Source organism: Asterias amurensis, chromosome 9 (assembly GCF_032118995.1).
Source record: "Asterias amurensis chromosome 9, ASM3211899v1".
NCBI lineage: Eukaryota > Metazoa > Echinodermata > Asteroidea > Forcipulatida > Asteriidae > Asterias > Asterias amurensis.
The window spans coordinates 8,781,428-8,799,183 of record NC_092656.1 but is presented as its reverse complement, the minus strand read 5'-3'; the positions used below and the strand labels follow the sequence as shown (position 1 = coordinate 8,799,183).

The 17,756-nt window shown below is 39.1% G+C and overlaps 1 protein-coding gene across 1 annotated transcript; it reads left to right on the top strand.

Moving 5' to 3' along the window:
* Window positions 1-162: 162 nt before the first annotated feature.
* Window positions 163-14,760, top strand: LOC139941546 (myelin expression factor 2-like). The gene is given in 16 exon segments (XM_071938096.1): window positions 163-514; window positions 1,391-1,659; window positions 2,718-2,770; window positions 3,390-3,397; window positions 3,621-3,714; window positions 3,991-4,131; window positions 4,612-4,765; window positions 4,995-5,044; window positions 5,562-5,613; window positions 6,737-6,833; window positions 6,835-6,950; window positions 7,596-7,796; window positions 8,153-8,499; window positions 10,492-10,543; window positions 11,107-11,211; window positions 11,760-14,760. Coding segments are annotated over 16 exon segments (2,016 nt in total). The 5' UTR covers window positions 163-299; the 3' UTR covers window positions 11,822-14,760.
* Window positions 14,761-17,756: the final 2,996 nt, after the last annotated feature.

Sequence of the window (17,756 nt, the reverse complement as noted above, 5' to 3'; positions counted from 1 at the left end):
GTCGTGGAGGGGGTGGGCGCGGCTTAGTGGAATACGTCACATTACAACTATTGTTTATTCATAAATGTCACATTACAACTATTGTTTATTCATAAAAAATTCATATCACATGGATGGTTGTGAATTTAAGCCACGAATATAAAACACGCACGCCATTTTATTTAAAAACTAGCCAGCGCGTCGGCCGCATGTGTATTTTTAACCACGCGCCGCACAAAATTTACAGAAAAGTCTTCTCTGTTTTTCACTCCTTTTATCTCAATTTTGAAGCTTCTGAAGACACCACTATTCTGTGAGACATGGCAGATTTCGACGGGGAGGCGGACGTGTGCGACATGGGTGAAGAACGGTCGGGAAACGAAGACACTTCCGAGGGCATAGACAATGACATTATTGCCATTGAGTTGGGCCAAACGAGTCAATTTGACGATCAGGGGACTGACGATGCCACGACCGGTCCTGGTGACAACGGCACGGACGCCGATGAAAAAGACGGCGATAAACCCGATAAAAGGTACGGAAACCGGTTCATCTCGCCCCCCCCCCCCCCCTCCCCAGAATTAGCAAAGTCGCCCCATACAGTACACATAACCAGAAATAAATATAAATAGAATTGAAAAAGAAAGAAAGAGAAATGATTTTTTTTCATGTGGTGTTTTTTGTGGCTTACGTGAGCCTCGCTGAGGGGGGTTGAGATGCTTGCTTTGTTCTATTTTGTTTGTATTTCTTTTATTCAGGTTTTGGTAAAAGTTTTTAAGTGTTTGTTGGCATTAAATTTAATAACAATTATTTGTAAACTTGAGTCACTGAGATTGTCTTTTTATTTTAAAGTTTCAATTGCTGTTTGTTTATTATTAAATTTAAATTACTGTTTTGTTTGAACAATTTTGCTTTATTAATTCTTTTTTACATAAAAAGAAAATCACCAAAAGTTTCTGTATCCTGCCATCACTTTTTCATTTTTTTATTTGATAAAAAATTATCTTATTTACTCAATAAAACTCTCCTTTTTTTCTGTTTTTTAATTATTGAAAAAGTGGTGGGGCAGGATACGGAAGATTTCTGAAAATTGATTTGTACTAAATATAATGTCTATTGATTTCTGCTGTTCTCGTTTTTTCTTTTTCAAACTTCAAATATAAATCAAGTAACTGGATGACAAACGCGCCAGCAACTTTTAAATTAAATGCAAAGTATGTCTTTGGTTTTTATACACCATTTGATTGTCTCAATTCCTGTAGAAATGTAGATATTATTTTAAAATTTACTATCTTTGTCATTGTAATGTAACCATAGAGATAAAGTCGTATAAAATAAAAGTCGAGATGTTGCGGTTAGATTCTGCAACTTTTCCAGTCATTCTTCTGAACAATATTTGTTGTATTTGCAGATCACAGGATAAACCAAGAGATCGTGACCGAGGAAATGACAGGAATCGAGAGCGCAACAGGGATCGTGACAATCGTCGTGACCGCCGGGATTCAGGGCGTCGAGATGGGGGAAGGCGCGACCAACGAGGGGGAAGGTTCCACCCATACGGGGGCCGGGATCGTGACGGGGGTGGTGGACGAGACAAGACAGTCTGCCGGTCCGTCTTTGTCAGTAACATTCCGTTTGAGATTAAATGGCAAGAACTTAAAGATATCATGAGGAAAGAAGGTGAGTTGAACCCTAGGCTCAATTTCAACCTGATGCTTAATTCTAAGCAAACTTTTGTGCCTAACTGTGGCAGAAAAATTTGCTAAGGTGTAAGCGTATTTCACAGGTTAGCAGGAAATCTAGTGGCCGTATTGCGCGTTCACCATGGATTTGCATTGTGACGTCATTTATTTTTGTGCAGTAAAGCACTGGAAATGTGACAGGCTTATTTGTGTGCGGTTAGCAGCGCTGTGGTGAAATGGAAATCGCAGAGTAAGCACAAAATTGGCTGCTAAGCAGTGCTGTGAAAGTTGGGCCCTGGGGCCTTTCCCAAAACTTGGCAAAACCTGGGTTTTTTTATGACTGGTGTCCACCTGTCAGAATTGTTTAATTCTGTTGACTGCACATGAGGACTGCACTTGCAGATCTTGAACGTTGCTCTTTCTCACATGGTTTACAAAATTAACTTTGGGCGATATCAGATATAATGGCTTACACAGATTTAACATGAGATTTGAGACTTGTAATTTTTACATCCCTTTTAATAAGGACTTTCGTCAGTTTTCCTTGTTTAATAATACTCGATACATGGAAAATAACTGCATCACAAAACTAAGTTTTTTGTAGCCCTTCTCTTCTTAAAGACACTGGACACTTGGTAATTGTCAAAGACCAGTCTTCTCACTTGGTGTATCTCAACATATGCATAAAATAACAAACCTGTGAAAATTTAAGCTTGACTGGTCGTCGGAGTTGTGAGATAATTATGAAAGAAAAAACACCCTTGTCACACGAAGTTGTGCGCTTTCAGATGCTTGACTTCGAGACCTCAAATTCTAAATCTGAGGTCTCGAAATCAAATTCGATGAAAATTACTTCTTTCTCGAAAACTATGTCACTTCAGAGGGAGCAGTTTCTTACAATGTTTTATACCGGTACTATCAACCTCTCCCCATTACTTGTTACCAAGTAAGGTTTTATGATAATAATTATTTTGAGTAATTACCAATAGTGTCCACTGCCTTTAAAGTTCTCAAGTTGCATTTTTAATCATTTTGTTTCTCTCTCTCTCGTTTCAGTGGGTGAGGTCACATACACAGAGCTGTTTTTTGATACAGAGAACAGATCAAAGGTAACTGTAGCCTTCTTGCTTTGTATTCCATCTCACAAACAAGTTACTTTCCTTTTGAAGTAAAACTTCTTGATTCAGCCAATTCACAATCAAGTCACTTTCCTTTCAAAGTAAAACTACTTCATCCAGCCTAATCCACAATCAAGTTACTTACCTTTCCAAGTCAAAACCTCTCCATTAGAAGGTCACACATCTTGAGAAACCACCTGTTGTAACTTTTTTTGTTGAAACTTCTTGGAACTCATGGTGTGGTTTGAATGGTCTCAGATTGTATCCACAAAGCCAGTGTTTTTAAGTTGGCCTTGTTCCAGTGAACCCAGTGGTGTGGCGCCCTAGGGTGTAGCTAAGGCTTGTGATGCCCAGGGGCAAGGTTAGTTGAGAGGGCCCATTCACTCACGTTGTACTTGAATATTTGACTGGTAGTCTATGAAGTCCTATACCACATGTTTGTCAGCCCTTGTATTTCTAAAAAAAAATTCTAGTGGCCAAATGTCATGCCTGATTCCTAAAAGTACTAAATTAAAACATTGTTGACCTGAAGTGGCGATAAATTTGGCTAAACATTTGCTCTTTTTGTTTTCCCTTTTTCCTTTCATATTGGTCTACGGAATGTCTGCAGGGAGTTGGGTAAGTCTCATTTGTAACTCTTGCAAATATGAAAATTATTATGATAAGTATCATAAATATTTTTTGTCCTTCAGGTATCAGAAACTCAAACTTTTAGACGTGTAGTTGGAATCTGCATGTTTTAACAGCTCATGACTTCATACCAAAGTCTGTGGATGTCAGTTTTTTTTATGAACCGTTATTTTTTTTATTATGAATTGTTCCTTTCTTGTTATCTCCACAGTGTTGTTGAATTTGCCTCAAAGGAAAACGTGGACAGGTGCATGGACAAGATGAACAAATTCCAGATCAGAGGACGTGGGCTGGTTGTGAAAATCGTAAGTTTCAATCACAACTTCTTGATTTATGCAATTCAACAGACGTTAAACAATGTTTGTATGAGAGAGATTGGCTGTCGCCAGCTTGGTGTTTATACCCCCTTGTGGGAATTTGCAGAGTTCCATTGACTGGAGGATATCCAAACAAACAAACAAACAAACAAACAAACAAACAAACAGTACATCTGATAGACCAATATTTGTAAAGTATGGCTTTTGTTACCTTCAACTAAGTATAAATTACCCATGCCTACATATTCCCATTTGAATGCCTAGGACCAGGACCGGCGGTACAGTGACAAGTACAGGCGGCAGGCTGACAAGGAGCAGAAGGCGCGTATGTTACTGACACCCCAGGTGCTTACCCAGCTCAACCTGGACCCCAACACAGTCAGTGACACCATCTTTGTGTCTAATGTAAGTTTTCCTACAGAGGCTTTATTTACCTTTCCTTGCCTTTCCATCGCTGTCCTTTACAGGCATGTAGGAAGTCTTTTTTCTGGTGTTTAGCCTTTGCAAAAATTCTGCAGAAAGATCCCTGAAAATTGAGTTAAAAGACCAATCTTTCCATGTAATGATGGAAAAATTTGAAAATCTCCCATATGGAAATATGACGAATGTAATTCTGAATATCTGCCTGATTGTTGTACAAAATCTCCCTGATTGCAAGATGCAAATGTTGGCAGCTCTTATTGTTTTCACCCAAGGACAAAGTATTATGCATGCCTTTATGAGAGAGACCAGGGCACTAATGTTAAGTGCATTGATATGTTATTGTGAAATGCGCTATATAAGAACTAGTTATTATTGTATGAAATGACTGTTTTGCACCAGGCGCTTTACAAATGTCTTTGTTATTGTTGTATGAAATGACTGTTTTTACCGCCATTGTTTCAGATTCCATACGATGTAGACTGGAGAAAACTGAAGGACATCTTCCATCTTGCCGGAGAGGTCACACACGCTGACGTCTTGATGGACAACAAAGGAAAGAGTAAAGGCAGTGCCACTGTTACATTCGAATCCATTGTGGAAGCTGTCAATGCCATCTGTATCCTTTATTTTACTGATAGTTTAACCGTTATTTACATGAATTGATCTTGTAAGAAATATCAGACCTCGAATTACCCTACAGCAATTGCTGGGCTGCCCTTCGCAAAGTTTCAATCCTGACCAGGAATGCAGTTTTGTAGAATTTTGCATTTGTTTTGTGGAATTTTGGATTTGTTTATCCCATAGGTTTGGACTTTTATTAGATTTCCTTAACCCTTTTGAAATAGCCATGTTTGATGGGCAGATGCTCTACACCAGGAAACTTGCCGTCAGAATGGTAAGTTTTAAATCTCAATTTGGAAGGCACAAATGTAAACTGCTCATTTTCCTGCCCCCCCCCCCCCACTCTCCCCTACTGGCTTCACAAATCTGCTTACAACACAGAACAGAAACACCTTGCTTTAAAACAGAAACTAGTCGCCACCAAAAATTATTTTAATTACTGGTTTGCAGTAAACCCATTGCACAGGATTCGTAAAAAAATTAGAAATTTTCAACAGAATTGAATTTAATAGATAATAGATAATAGAATTGAATTTCTTTCACCAATCATCAGAGAATCTGGATTAGGGGGGGGGGTCTAGCACAGATGCTTGACTTGGGCTGTATCCAAGTTGGTGACCATTGGCAATGGCTGTTTCTAAGGTTGTTGCTAAGGACAGTCTATACTTCAACACATGATGACGCGGCGTTCAAGCCATAGCCGCCAAATTACGAAACAGGCCAAGCTTGGATTATATCGAGACCACTGTATGCATCTCTAAACAATTGTTTCTTTATTTTTTTTTATGTAGGATCAAGCCAAGAGAGATAGAGACCGACCCCAGAAGCAGCAACCTCTTCCAAGTAAGTTGTCGCTCTCTATACCTCAAGGGTTTCATAGGAAGTGATTTTTATGATTGTTGTCCAAGCTATCCTAGGTTGTCATGGCTGAGTGGTTTAGAGCGTCATATTTAAGTTCTTTTGGTTAAGTCATGGGACTGTGGGTTCGAATGTGGTAATTATTCATGGATATTTCAAATTGCAGGCGTTCAAGTTGTCAAGATGTTTTACTGATTTCACAATTTTTAACACATGTATCAGATGCCTTCTAACTCCCATCAAAATGTATCAATTGTCTCTATTCTTAGTTCTCTGTTTGTAGCTGTCTAGACAGGCATGATATTCTCTCAACTTAAGTCAGATTTCCTTTTCTTTTTTTTTCTCATAAAAATCTGCAAAATGTGTTTTTAAATATCCTGAAAATGTCCTTTAAAAGCCTATACCATTTTTACATGTGGGCCAGCCACATTCCGCCTCGACTCATCAAAATGTTCCTACTTTTACCCCAAGAGCAAAAATTATCATACCAGTCTAGAGAGTCCTCTTAGATATGTAGTGATCTTCGTTTAGACTTTAAGAAAGAGGAGACAATGGACCCTTTCATTGAAATATGCTAATTACATTCACGCATGCGTATAGACCCTATTGGTTGGCAAACTCCATAGAGTTGTGCACTAAGCAGACCCGCGATCGCATCTGCGTCATGCAGTTAGCTGTGTACAAAACAGCGCGACGTTCCCTCGTTTTGCCAACCAAAATGTAAGTGCGCACTCTATGTGCAATTTACATATTTCATGGGAAGGGTCCATTCCCAGTTTCACACCTTCTGTTATCTCAACCTTTTTTCTTCCAACCACACCTCTGCTATTATCTCAGTTTTTCTCTCTCAAATCACACCTCTGCTATAGACCGTATTGAATAACCCCCGTTCGCTATGAAAAGTCGCCATCTTGTAGGGCAAACCGTATGCCAGCCAAATGCGAATGGTACATCATCGAAGCACGCAGCACGCAACATTCCCGGTTTGATTTCTACGGCACATGCACGCACACGCACAGACGCCATCTTGTAGGTCAGATATTTGAGCCGCGTGACGTCGTATTCAATACAGTCTTTTATCTCAACCGTTTTTTTTTCCCCTGTTTAGGTGGTCTAAGCCAGCTTGGCCCCAGTCTTGAGAATCTGACCAGTGGATTCGGAGGCAGTGGTGGTATGGGAGGCGGGTCTGGTGGTAGAGGAGGAGGAGGGGGGCGGAGGAGGAGGAATGGGAGGAGGGCTGAGTGGTGGACTAGGTGGACTGGGCAACATCGGAATGGGCAACATGGGCCTGGGAAATCTAGGAAACATGGGAAACCTTGGTGGTAAGTGGCACTTTATAGCGTGTAAGATTTTTCCCTCAATGGCTTGAAACATCAAACACGTGAGGGCTACTCATGTAAATATCAGACTTCTGACAATTTATTTTTTAGATAAATAAAATTGTTTCGGTTGAACTCTTTTTTTTTTTTTTGGAAAACAGTTCATTGTACCACTGCTAAAATATGGTATTTAAACTGCCTCTAAGCTCATTGGTCTAGTGGTTAGACATCTGCCCTAGAGTGTCACATACAAAATCCCTTGACACTCCATGCAACAGGACCCGCCCTGAAATATATCGGCAATACGCTTCATGTTCCTCACACTTTGTTAGCCAGTTATGGGGACAGGGCCTTTCAACATAGCACCAAGACTCTAAATTTCACTTCCTGAAGACCTCACACGAATACACAACATCACTCTCTATCATCAGAAACTTAAAACACACTTGCTCATGCTTACGTTCCAACCAATTTGACAATACTCTAACTTAAGTTCTAATACACCTGCGCCTTCAAGTGGTGTACAGGAAAGTGAGCCTTACAAATGCTGTATTATTATATCTGAAAGTTCTTGTTTGTTTGTTTTGAAGCAGCATCAAAAGATTCAACTTAAATTGTATCAATAATCTCTTTTCGCCAACTTTGAAGGTCTTGGGAGCAGCTTGGGAGGACTTGGTAACCTCGGATCCAACCTCGGCGGTGGAGGTCTTGGAGGCTTGGACAGCAACAGGATGAGTGGGCTTGGAGGCAGTGGAAGTGGATTCGGTAACAGCCTCGGATCTGGACTCGGTGGGAATCTGGGTAGTGGGCTCGGTGGCGGACTAGGAGGTGGGCTAGGCAGTATGGGAGGTAAGATTCATTTCAGTGTTGTAGCCATTGGTGGGCAATGCTTGGCTGATATTAAAAACTTAAGGCTAGTCCTAAGTTACGACAAGAAACAAGAAACTCAAGATAAGACTTGTCTTATTAAACTCTTTGTGAAATCCACCCCAGGACTCACTTTGTAATGCCCAGCACTCTGAGCAAAATACATTGTGATATTGTGTTGTTGGTTTTACTTTTTTTTTTCTTTTTTTTTTTTTACATGGTTCTCCATTTTGTAAAAAACCAAATTTTATGTTAATAATGTTTTTTATAAAACATGTTTCATTGAAAGGCTCTTCTTTTTATCATTCAAGATTTTTTTCTTATGAATTCATTTTTAGGATTTGGCGGTGACCTCTCTCAGAACTCCCTCAACATGGGTGGTCTATCCTCTCTGGGTATGGGATCAGACCTGTCCTCCATGGGCAACATGGGCAACTCTGGGGGATACGGAGGCTCCGGACAGGGGCTGATGGGCTCCAACATGGGCATGCTCAGCGGTGGGAAGGACAACTACGGGGATAGCCTGGGTAACATGAGGGATGACCGAGACAGGGGGGACAGGGGTGGCAGAGACCGTGGGGATCGGGACCGAAGAGGAGGAGGAGGGGGAGGGGGTAGAGACAGGGATAGGGACAACCGTGGACGTAGTGGTGTTGAACAGGGATGTCAAGTCTTCGTCAGAAATGTAAGTCTTTTGTTTTGAGCAAATCTATTCATATCTGTTGTTTTACACAGTTTCTTTCAAGAAGATTTCCCTGATTTTTTTCCGCCTTTCGTTGAAATTCTAATGAAGTAAATTTCCATTTTTATCTTACTTTATTCAACATACATGTTATGCGTTTAATCCATTTTTCCTACTCTTGTTTATTATTACATCTAAATTTGTATGTGTAACATTGTTTTTGTTCGGTGCTTTAACTGTGGAATGAAATTGTGTTATATTTTGTTTGTTGATTTAACCAATTCATGTTTGGAAATATTTGTTGTTAAAGGCAAAAGTGAATTTAAGGTGACATGTGTAGGAAGCACTGCTGTAACGATCATTGCATACCTGTGGTTGTAAATAGAATTATGAACTGAAACCAATTTTTTATATGCACGCACCATCACACTAGAAAAGAATTACGATGCCCTATAAGGTGTGACGTCCACTGGCTTTTGTAACTTGGTTAGAGTCCATGCTTCCTTATAGACTGTGCAAGTCTCGCGCGCACCGGAGCGAGAAAACACGACAACTGAAGAACTTAATTTTTTTATGAATCAAATCTTTGCTGTAATTTTTTCTTAATGCCGAATACCCATTAGAGCTTGTTTAAATTAGTTTTAGCTTTTTAAATTAATACACAATTATCGGTTAAAGTCTATATGTATAGACAAAAGTAAAACTCTGGGACAAGGATGTTTGTTTGATCTTAAATGTTTTGAAACCCCTTTTGTAAATCTACGCCCGAATGTGAAGCTGGTTTATACGCGGACGCACGATGGTCGCAAGGGCGTAAGATAAACGGGTGACGCAGTTTAAAGAGGAAGCCGACGCCTAAGCGACCAATGAAAAGACTTTCCACCCCACGCGGCCAAAACAAGCGTCTGCGTAAGTTTTGTGATCGGAGATGGGCTCAAATTCTTAATTTTTTATAAGTAATCTGACCTGAGGTCAAGTTTAAATATCGGGTTTTCTTCGTTATTATGTTGACTTTATTTTTTACTTTTATATATGTTGTTAATTAGTATTACATTTTTAACAACATATGTCATTTTTATGGTCATAAACTATATCAAACTAAAGTAATGGACGAAACAAAATTTCCCCAACGTAAAACTCCATAAGGTTGGGACCACAATGGTCCCGGAAGTTCAAATCTGCGCGAGACTTGCACAGTCTATTGCTAGCAATCTGTTGTACGTATGTACATATCAAGCATCTGTTGATGGTATTATACGTATACCAATGCTGTGTGTGTAGATGTGTCTGGCTTTGAGACAGTTTATGCACATGGCCAATTTAGAGCAAGTTCGGAGGGCGACCATTTGTCAACCACTGGTCAATATTCCATCGTTACCTATGCATTCAATACATCCTGGGTACCAGGCAAAATCAACCAATGGTCGACTTTAGTCGACTATAGTGCCTCACTTGAACTTGCTCTTAGCTGTTGTGCAGTTTTCCCATTCGTCTGTCTGCATATTTTTTACCATACAGGCCTATGACATAGTATTGATAGTCTTTATTCGTAGGCCTAAACAATTATGACAACTGAGCTAGGCATTTTTTAGACTGTATTTCTAGAGCTCATTCCTTGCCCTCCAAAAAACCTGTATCCTCTTTTTTTAAAGTGAATGACTGAGGGCTGAAGGCACAAAAAACAATTGTTGAATCATGTACATTTATCCAATGTTAGCTAGAAAGATTGGTAGGCAATAATATTCAAAGCTTTACGTAATTTCTTCACCATAATTCCAACTTGTCCACATCATCGTTTATGTTTCCATTTTGATTATTATACATGTGTATGGTATTAGTAATAATTTAGAGCCATGAGCACTTCATGATCTTTGTGCGCTTTATAAGTTTATATGATTGTTTTTCCTGTTGTTAAGCTTTCCCAAGGGTTATTGACCTTTGTATTTAGGCACAATTTACTCACAGTGCCTTTGTGTTTGTTGTCTATAACTACAGTTGCCGTTCAAGTACTCCTGGCAGGATCTGAAGGATCGTTTCAAGTTGATCGGTAAGTTGAAATTTAAATCTTGGGAGTCCAAACAGACGCCTTATCAAATCTAAGTATAGGCCTGTGAGATATTTGCTTTTTTATTGATATCGAATTTTTTAATTTCTGTTTTGTTTTTGTCCTGTGTTTTTTTTCTCTTTTTTTCTTCTTCGTTCTTTTAATTCCCTTATAAGTTTAGCATGCCTTATTTAAGATGGCAACAATAATGTTAAACTATGATAATGTGTGATAAGCCTACATACTGGATTAATGGGGTTTCCTTAATCGACCAGGGTAAATTCGTGACGCATGCTCACTTGACATTACACAATCATTCCTATATCATGTAGTGTTTCTGCTTTGTTTTTAAAGGCTCACTCACACGCCTTGAATTAATCATTACCCTCCCAAATCCTTCTGTGTTCTCTTTGCCAAAATGAATGATTCAGGACTGAGGGATGTCTGTCCTAAAAAAATAATTGCTTATCACCTGGTCAGGCATTCCATTCTTAATCTAAGTCTTAATGTGATTGTGTGGAGTGACATGACCTAATGAAGAACATGTTTTACGCTTTGCTCCACAGGTCCAGTGCAGTTTGCTGAGATCAAGACCCACGCCGAGAGTGGCAGGTCCAAGGGTTATGGGACTGTCAGGTTCCAGAACCCTGAAGATGCACAAAAGGCAATCCGTATCCTTTTATAATCGTACTGTAAATCCATGCCTTCCTTGTTTACGTCATGCTTGGACATGATCTTGAATGATGCTAGCCTTTTGTCAAGGCATTTGTGGCTTGGACAACTTCAAAGAGCCGTGTTCCCAAGCGACTGGAATGGGAGAACACGTGCCCAAGTCCAGTTGCAAAGCCACGAGGGCCTTGATTGATTTTACAACCTGATTGATTTGACAACCAGTTGAACAAAAGTTTACCTGTTAAGTCAAGTCTGCTGCCATGTAGCGCTCCAAAGACAGGAACTTTTGACCAAAGTATAGATCGGTAACTCAACAATAATGCAAAAAAAAACACTCAGATTTATTGCTTTCATTTTACAAATCATTTCCTAATTCAAACCTGAAGATGGAAAATAAATTAGCAAAGAGGGAATAACACTTTCTCAGTTGGCAGGTATGTACACCCGTTCCCCCTTCAATTTTTGTGGGACACTCAAAGTTGTCTAAAATCTTTGCACTTTTACTGAAGCAGTTATTTTCCTTAACCTGATTTTTCCCGCTAAACAGGAGAGATGAGTGGTTGTCGAATGGAAGGTCGTGATATTGAAGTGACTCTTGACTATGCCTAAAGTCTGTTCACTGGTTCCCTTGTTTTATAAACGGTGTCCTGCAGAGGTTGCGGTTGTCTACAGTGTACATGCTGTCTCATCAACACTTGGTTATTAGGTTTTTTATTCGGGGGTCGAGACTTTTAAGCCAAGGATGATGTTTGGACTTTGACTCTATCAATAGTGTTGCAAAGGTTGATTCCATTGATCTGGAATTTATTTTATGATCGGGAATTGATTTTTTGATCAGGATCCATCAACACTTCTTAGTTTTTAACTGTGATTGTCAGGATGCTGTTCTGGCTTCATTTCGGGTGATGTATCAGTTCTAATCACGTTCCAAATTCATCTGTGTGGTTTTGGAGGCCTTGTCACGGGGGAGGGGGGTATTTGTGAATTGTCTGTATTCATAGAGAGAGAGCAATTTGTATTTGATTTGTTCTTCTGAATTGTTCCAAACTGCTTCGTTCTGTTTGATAATTTTATTCTGATCGCACCATTCAATTCCGGTTTATCCAAACGTCGAGTTTGATATATGAGAACCGGGAACGGTTTACCCACCTTTGTGAGGGAGTCATTGCTCGGACCTAGAAGTTATTAAGTGCTTGTTTTAGTTTTTGAAGAACAACAAAGGATTTTGTATATTGCGTGATTTTATTGTTATTTTTTCAGCGTATTAAAAGAGGTTTTTGTTTTTAATTGTAAGCAAACGTCGATTCGATGAACTGTCGTTGTAGCTGTTGATTGGTTTGTTTTATTTTAGACTTTTTCCTGTGTGCCAGGTTTTTCATTATGTCTTATCTCTACTTGGGGTTTGATGTAGATGTAAGATTGTGACTTGACCAAATTATATTTGTTGTAAGATGCTGGTGCATCCACATTTATTTGCTGTGATTTGAAAGCCAATCGAAACAACGCTGCTAAGCACCTTTTCGTGTAATGGTTTTGAAAGCATAATGGCATCATGGCAAAACGAGACAAGATTTACAAGGTTTTCTTAAGTTGCCATAATCACATGCTGATGTTCGGGAGATTGGCTGCCATTTCGTTCTTGATTCGAACAAGTTTGCGTGATCACCTCTGCCTCTTTTGATCCGAAGGCTGGTGCCTTGAAATTAAAAAGCTGTGACACTGTCTTGCATTTTACAGCAATGTCCACCCGTGGTCTAGGAATTAATAATAATGGTGTATCTTGTTTGAACAAGTTTGCGTGATCACTTCTGCTGCCTCTTTTGATCGGAAGGCTGGTAGCTTGAAATAAATAATCTGTGACACTGTCTTGCATTTTACAGCAATGTCAACCCGTGGTCTAGGAATTAATAATAATGGTGTATCTGCATGATTTGTGTTTAGCTTCAAAATTATACTATCTCCGGAAAAGTTGCTTTAACTTTGTACGATTGGAATGTATCCATAATTGTATTGTTCAGCATCTAAAGCCTGCTTGTGTATATAAAAAGCTACCATTCCGTGTATTATTCTGATTCTAATACAAGGTGGCAAGAGTCGAAAGGCATGCCTTGTCCGATGTTTACAATTTAGATTTAAGCGAGAAGGTGTGGAGAATATTGCCAGCTGTGGTTTTATGAGCTACATACGAATTTAACTTATGATCAGTGTTGCACTAAGTTGAATTATTACCGCTTCTCAACTGTGTGACATGTTTTTTTAAAGAGACATTTTCCAGCGGTATTTCCGAGTCTGCTTATGTCAAATTAAACATGTACAAATGAGTCGTGCTGGGTAGAGAAAGGACATGAAAGTTTCTCTTCACAAGAAGGATATGAAACTTTGCTTCCCAGCAAACATATCTGTCAGGAGCAGTTGCCCGATGCCAATTCCATCCAAGGATCTTTGCAACGTCTGAAGATTTCTTTTAGCAGAGTACCCGTCCTGGGATGGATTCTGGAGGAGCTAAACATTTCCTTGAAAGCATCATCCATTTCCTGGTGGTTTGAGCAACTTCAATCTTGAACTGTTTTGAAAGATTTACTTCACGAGGAGGGAGTGTAACATCTCATAGACATAAGGGAGTTTTCTCGTCAGATGAAGAATGTGAATGTCTTGGGTTGCAGTCTTTTGGGAATTGGTCCAAAAAGCAAAGTTGATGATATATTTTACTAGTGAGAAATAGCCAACAAATTCCTAGTTTGTTTGTCTTTTCGGGTGGAAACATAAGATGTAGAAAGAGACTTGTCTTGAGAATGTGCTGGTAGTCCATGAGGGACTTTGGGAACACAAGGTTGCAGCAGGCTTACTAGGTAAATCCATCATTCTCGAAGATGTGCGCATGCTCAGAACTTGGTAAACATTGGAAATTTACCTGGTGAGTCTGCTGCCACCTAGCATTTCAAAGGTCTCCGATAAAGCAGAAATTCAAACAGGTTTTGAAATGTGTATTTTTTTACTTGGTGTACAACTCTGGTCAAGTGTCTTGAGATGAGTTCTGAGGGAATGGCTCCTTCTTTATGTACACTTTTCTTTTGAGACTTTGTCGAACAAAGCTCACTGATTGAGAAGTTGTTTTGAAATTTGGTCAATGAATATGAAAAAAGCTGTCGTTAGGCTGTTGTTACATACACATCAACTTTGCTTTTCTCTTTTCAATGTTTATGAAAAAAACAAGAAACAAACTTGTTCTGTATGAGAAAGAAAGATTACCAGACTGCCTTGTGTATTTGAATATGTTCGACTTCATTTGAAACTCGTCCCTGAAGTGTAAATTAAATTAGTGTCAGGACTCTGTGTCTCTGTGAAAGTGCTACCAATTGTTTAAAAGTATTAACGTGTTTAAAACTGTATATTGTTATACTCGGATTACTGGCATTTGAAACCGACGACGTGATAAATTCTGTCATTAGTGGTTGGTACATGTAGTTGGTCACCTTTGTAGGTAGAGTAATGCAATTTTTGTAGAGTTTGAGTTGCAGAAATAAAGGGTTCAAAGACATCCACTTGTAGTTGGAAATCGTTCTGCTGTGGTCTCTCTTTTGGTATTACGTCTAATTTTGTCACTGCACAGATTTCTCTGGGGGAATGTGATTGTGACGATTATTGAATAGTCAAACACGGAGAGGTGTTTTTGAAGTTTTGAGAGGTTTGTGTCACTCGTTTGCACTTTTTGTCACTCTTTTTCTTTCAGCTGCACAAATCTACACCCAAAAAGTGTTACAGCGGAAATTGTCAAGTTGGGATATGGAAATATGGTTGGTGTTTCCAGGACACCTCAAAAATATTTTTCATGACGGCAAAATAAATGAAGGTGGAATTTAGAAGTTTGGCGACAATCAACGAAATGTTTTCAGTGTGATACAAAATTAAATGCGACCACAATGACCAAGCTTGTTGAGTTACGATGCTTTATGGTTTAAAGATGGCATTTGTGGGTATTCCTGCGAAACAAAATGCTGGAATTCATAAGTTTGGTGATGATCAGGGAAGTGTTTTATTGTGGTTCAAACCAAGCTGATCGAGTTAACAATGCTTTGTGGTTAAAAGTTGACGATTGTGGGTTTTCCTGCGCAACAAAAAAGTTTTTTTTACATGTTGGGTGTCGATCAAGGAAATGTTGTGATCCAAAATAAACGGGACTGCAAGTGACCCAAGCTGATTTGAGATTCCGCTTAAGTTTACGCTTAAGTGGAAAATTTACAAAATCCATGATTATCAACGAAATGTTTTTGTAAAATAAATGTGACCACAAGTGATCCAGCTGATTGAGCTATGATGTTTTATGGTTTCAAGTTTACGGCTGTACGTATTGCTGCGAGACAAATTGTTGGGGAAACTGTTATATAAGAAACACTGGCGGAAAAATCGGCGGCTTGGAAAGATTGGAGCTTTTGGGTTTGTAGCTTGCCTTTCCTGGAAAAAGTTAATGAAACTGGTTTTGTGTGTATTCAGTTGTCTTTTGTGTCATGAACACTTTTTCATACATGGCATTTCAGTTTGTACAATCTATGCCATTGACCCATCTACAAACTTCTTGTCCTTCTTTGTGTTCTAAACTTCAAAACAGAACATCTGCAATTACTTGACACCTGCGATTACTCGGGTTTATTCGACAGCTAGAATATGTTTCAGCTACTTTTGCACAAGAAATTTTACCGAAGTGTTTCATTACACCAGTCTTAGTGACTCATGTACTGCAATTGTTCAAATATGTCGGGAAGAAAACGAGCTGTCAAGTTGCATTTTTTTTGTTTCCACTACTGGAGGAAGGAATTGATGTATTTTTCTATGCCTGACTTATCTAAAAATGACGAAAATTTGTGAAAGTCTTTAATTATCTGTTTGCTCCTTTGTGTTGTCTTGTGTTAGTCTGGGACAATTTTGGGGAAATGCAGCTACCTTTGAAAATGCACGAAACTTGCCTGATTTGGGGAGATTTTCCTGAAACTGCATACATGTTCTAAGTATTTTTTGTTTTTTAGGTATTTATTTATTTATTTTTTTGTGGAGGGGGGGTTGCTGTTGGGTTTGATGGGGGCAGTCTGCAAGTTGTCTGAAATGCATTAAACACTCTGGGAGTGCAGGGAGGCTTGGTTTCTTTAACTAAGAGGCAACAAAACCAACTATTCTTGGATTTGAGGGGTTTGCTTGACAGCATTAAAGTAATACATGTAGTCGCTAAAAAGCAGTTTACCTGTTTTGAGGAAGATGTCACAGTTTGTGTTAGTGGGTCTTGGTGAAATTTGAACAGAGCTATGTGAGAAATACAGCAAGAAACTGGGCATTGATCTGAAACTTGCAGGACGTGAAGTGAAATTCTAAATTTTTGAAGTACATGATGTCAATCCAACAACACTCTTACTGACTTTAACTACATTTATTGTGGGAGAAATACTTAGAGTGGAGAAATTGATTTCTGAAAAGAAAGAAAAAATGTCTGATTCATCCAGTTTGTACAAATGGGTACCTGTGAAGGTGCAGTGTTGGATGAAAGCCGTGGTTACTAGTTTGATTGATATGTTTCACATGGTGGTGAAGTTTTCCCTTGAACTCTGTCAGTATATGATAAACAGCGAAAACAAGAAGTAAGGAGACCTACAAATATCCCACCAGGAAACATTAACTGTCTGAAGAAATGAACAGTTATTTCCATTATGACTTTGTGTTGAGTGAATAACATGTCGGGATAGAAAATAGAAAGCACATGGACCATCCATAAGAATCAATCTACAAAAGGCATTGATACTCACTAACTCTCCTGGGTGATTCGTGAGTGGAAACTCGACTCCGTTTATATCATTTATCAAGTGTATTGAGTGGCTAAATTATTGAAGATTTGGTGTCAAGACACTCTAACATCAGGAGTAGCGATAAAGTGGGAAATCTGAGAAATGCTTTCAATAATTTGTTCCATCGTCGTCGGCTTTTCTGTGTGTTGCACATTCTTGACCGACAAAAAGGTTTTAGGTTGGTGGTAGGAATCCAGCTCTGCCAGAGTCATAAACTGTTGACGTGGCTATAATTGTGCTGCGTCTTTTACCACTGAAGTTGTGGGTATCTGTACCTAATTAAAGCAAGGACTTCAAACGAAAAGGGAATAGTCGACCAGGGTACATTGTAGTTCTTGTGTCGGAGCAATGTACATGTTCTGGTGAATAAGTGGTTCTGTAAGTCTGTTAGATATGCAGTGATAGATGGACCTGGATCTTGTGTACAGATGAGTTGGTAAGTATCCTTTGCTTGTGGTAAAAGGTAGGTGCAAAGGAAAGTTCTGTGAGTATTTGGTGTTGAATCTCTTAAACCCTGTTAAAAAGACACTGGACACATTGGGTAATTGTCAAAGACCAGTCTTCTCACTTGGTGTATCCCAACATATGCATAAAATAACAAACCTGTACAAAGTTGGGCTCAATTGGTCTTCGAATTTTGCAAGAGAATATTAGTGAAAGAAAAAAGCACCATTGTAGCATAAATTTGTGTGCTTCCAGATGCATAATAAAAGGCT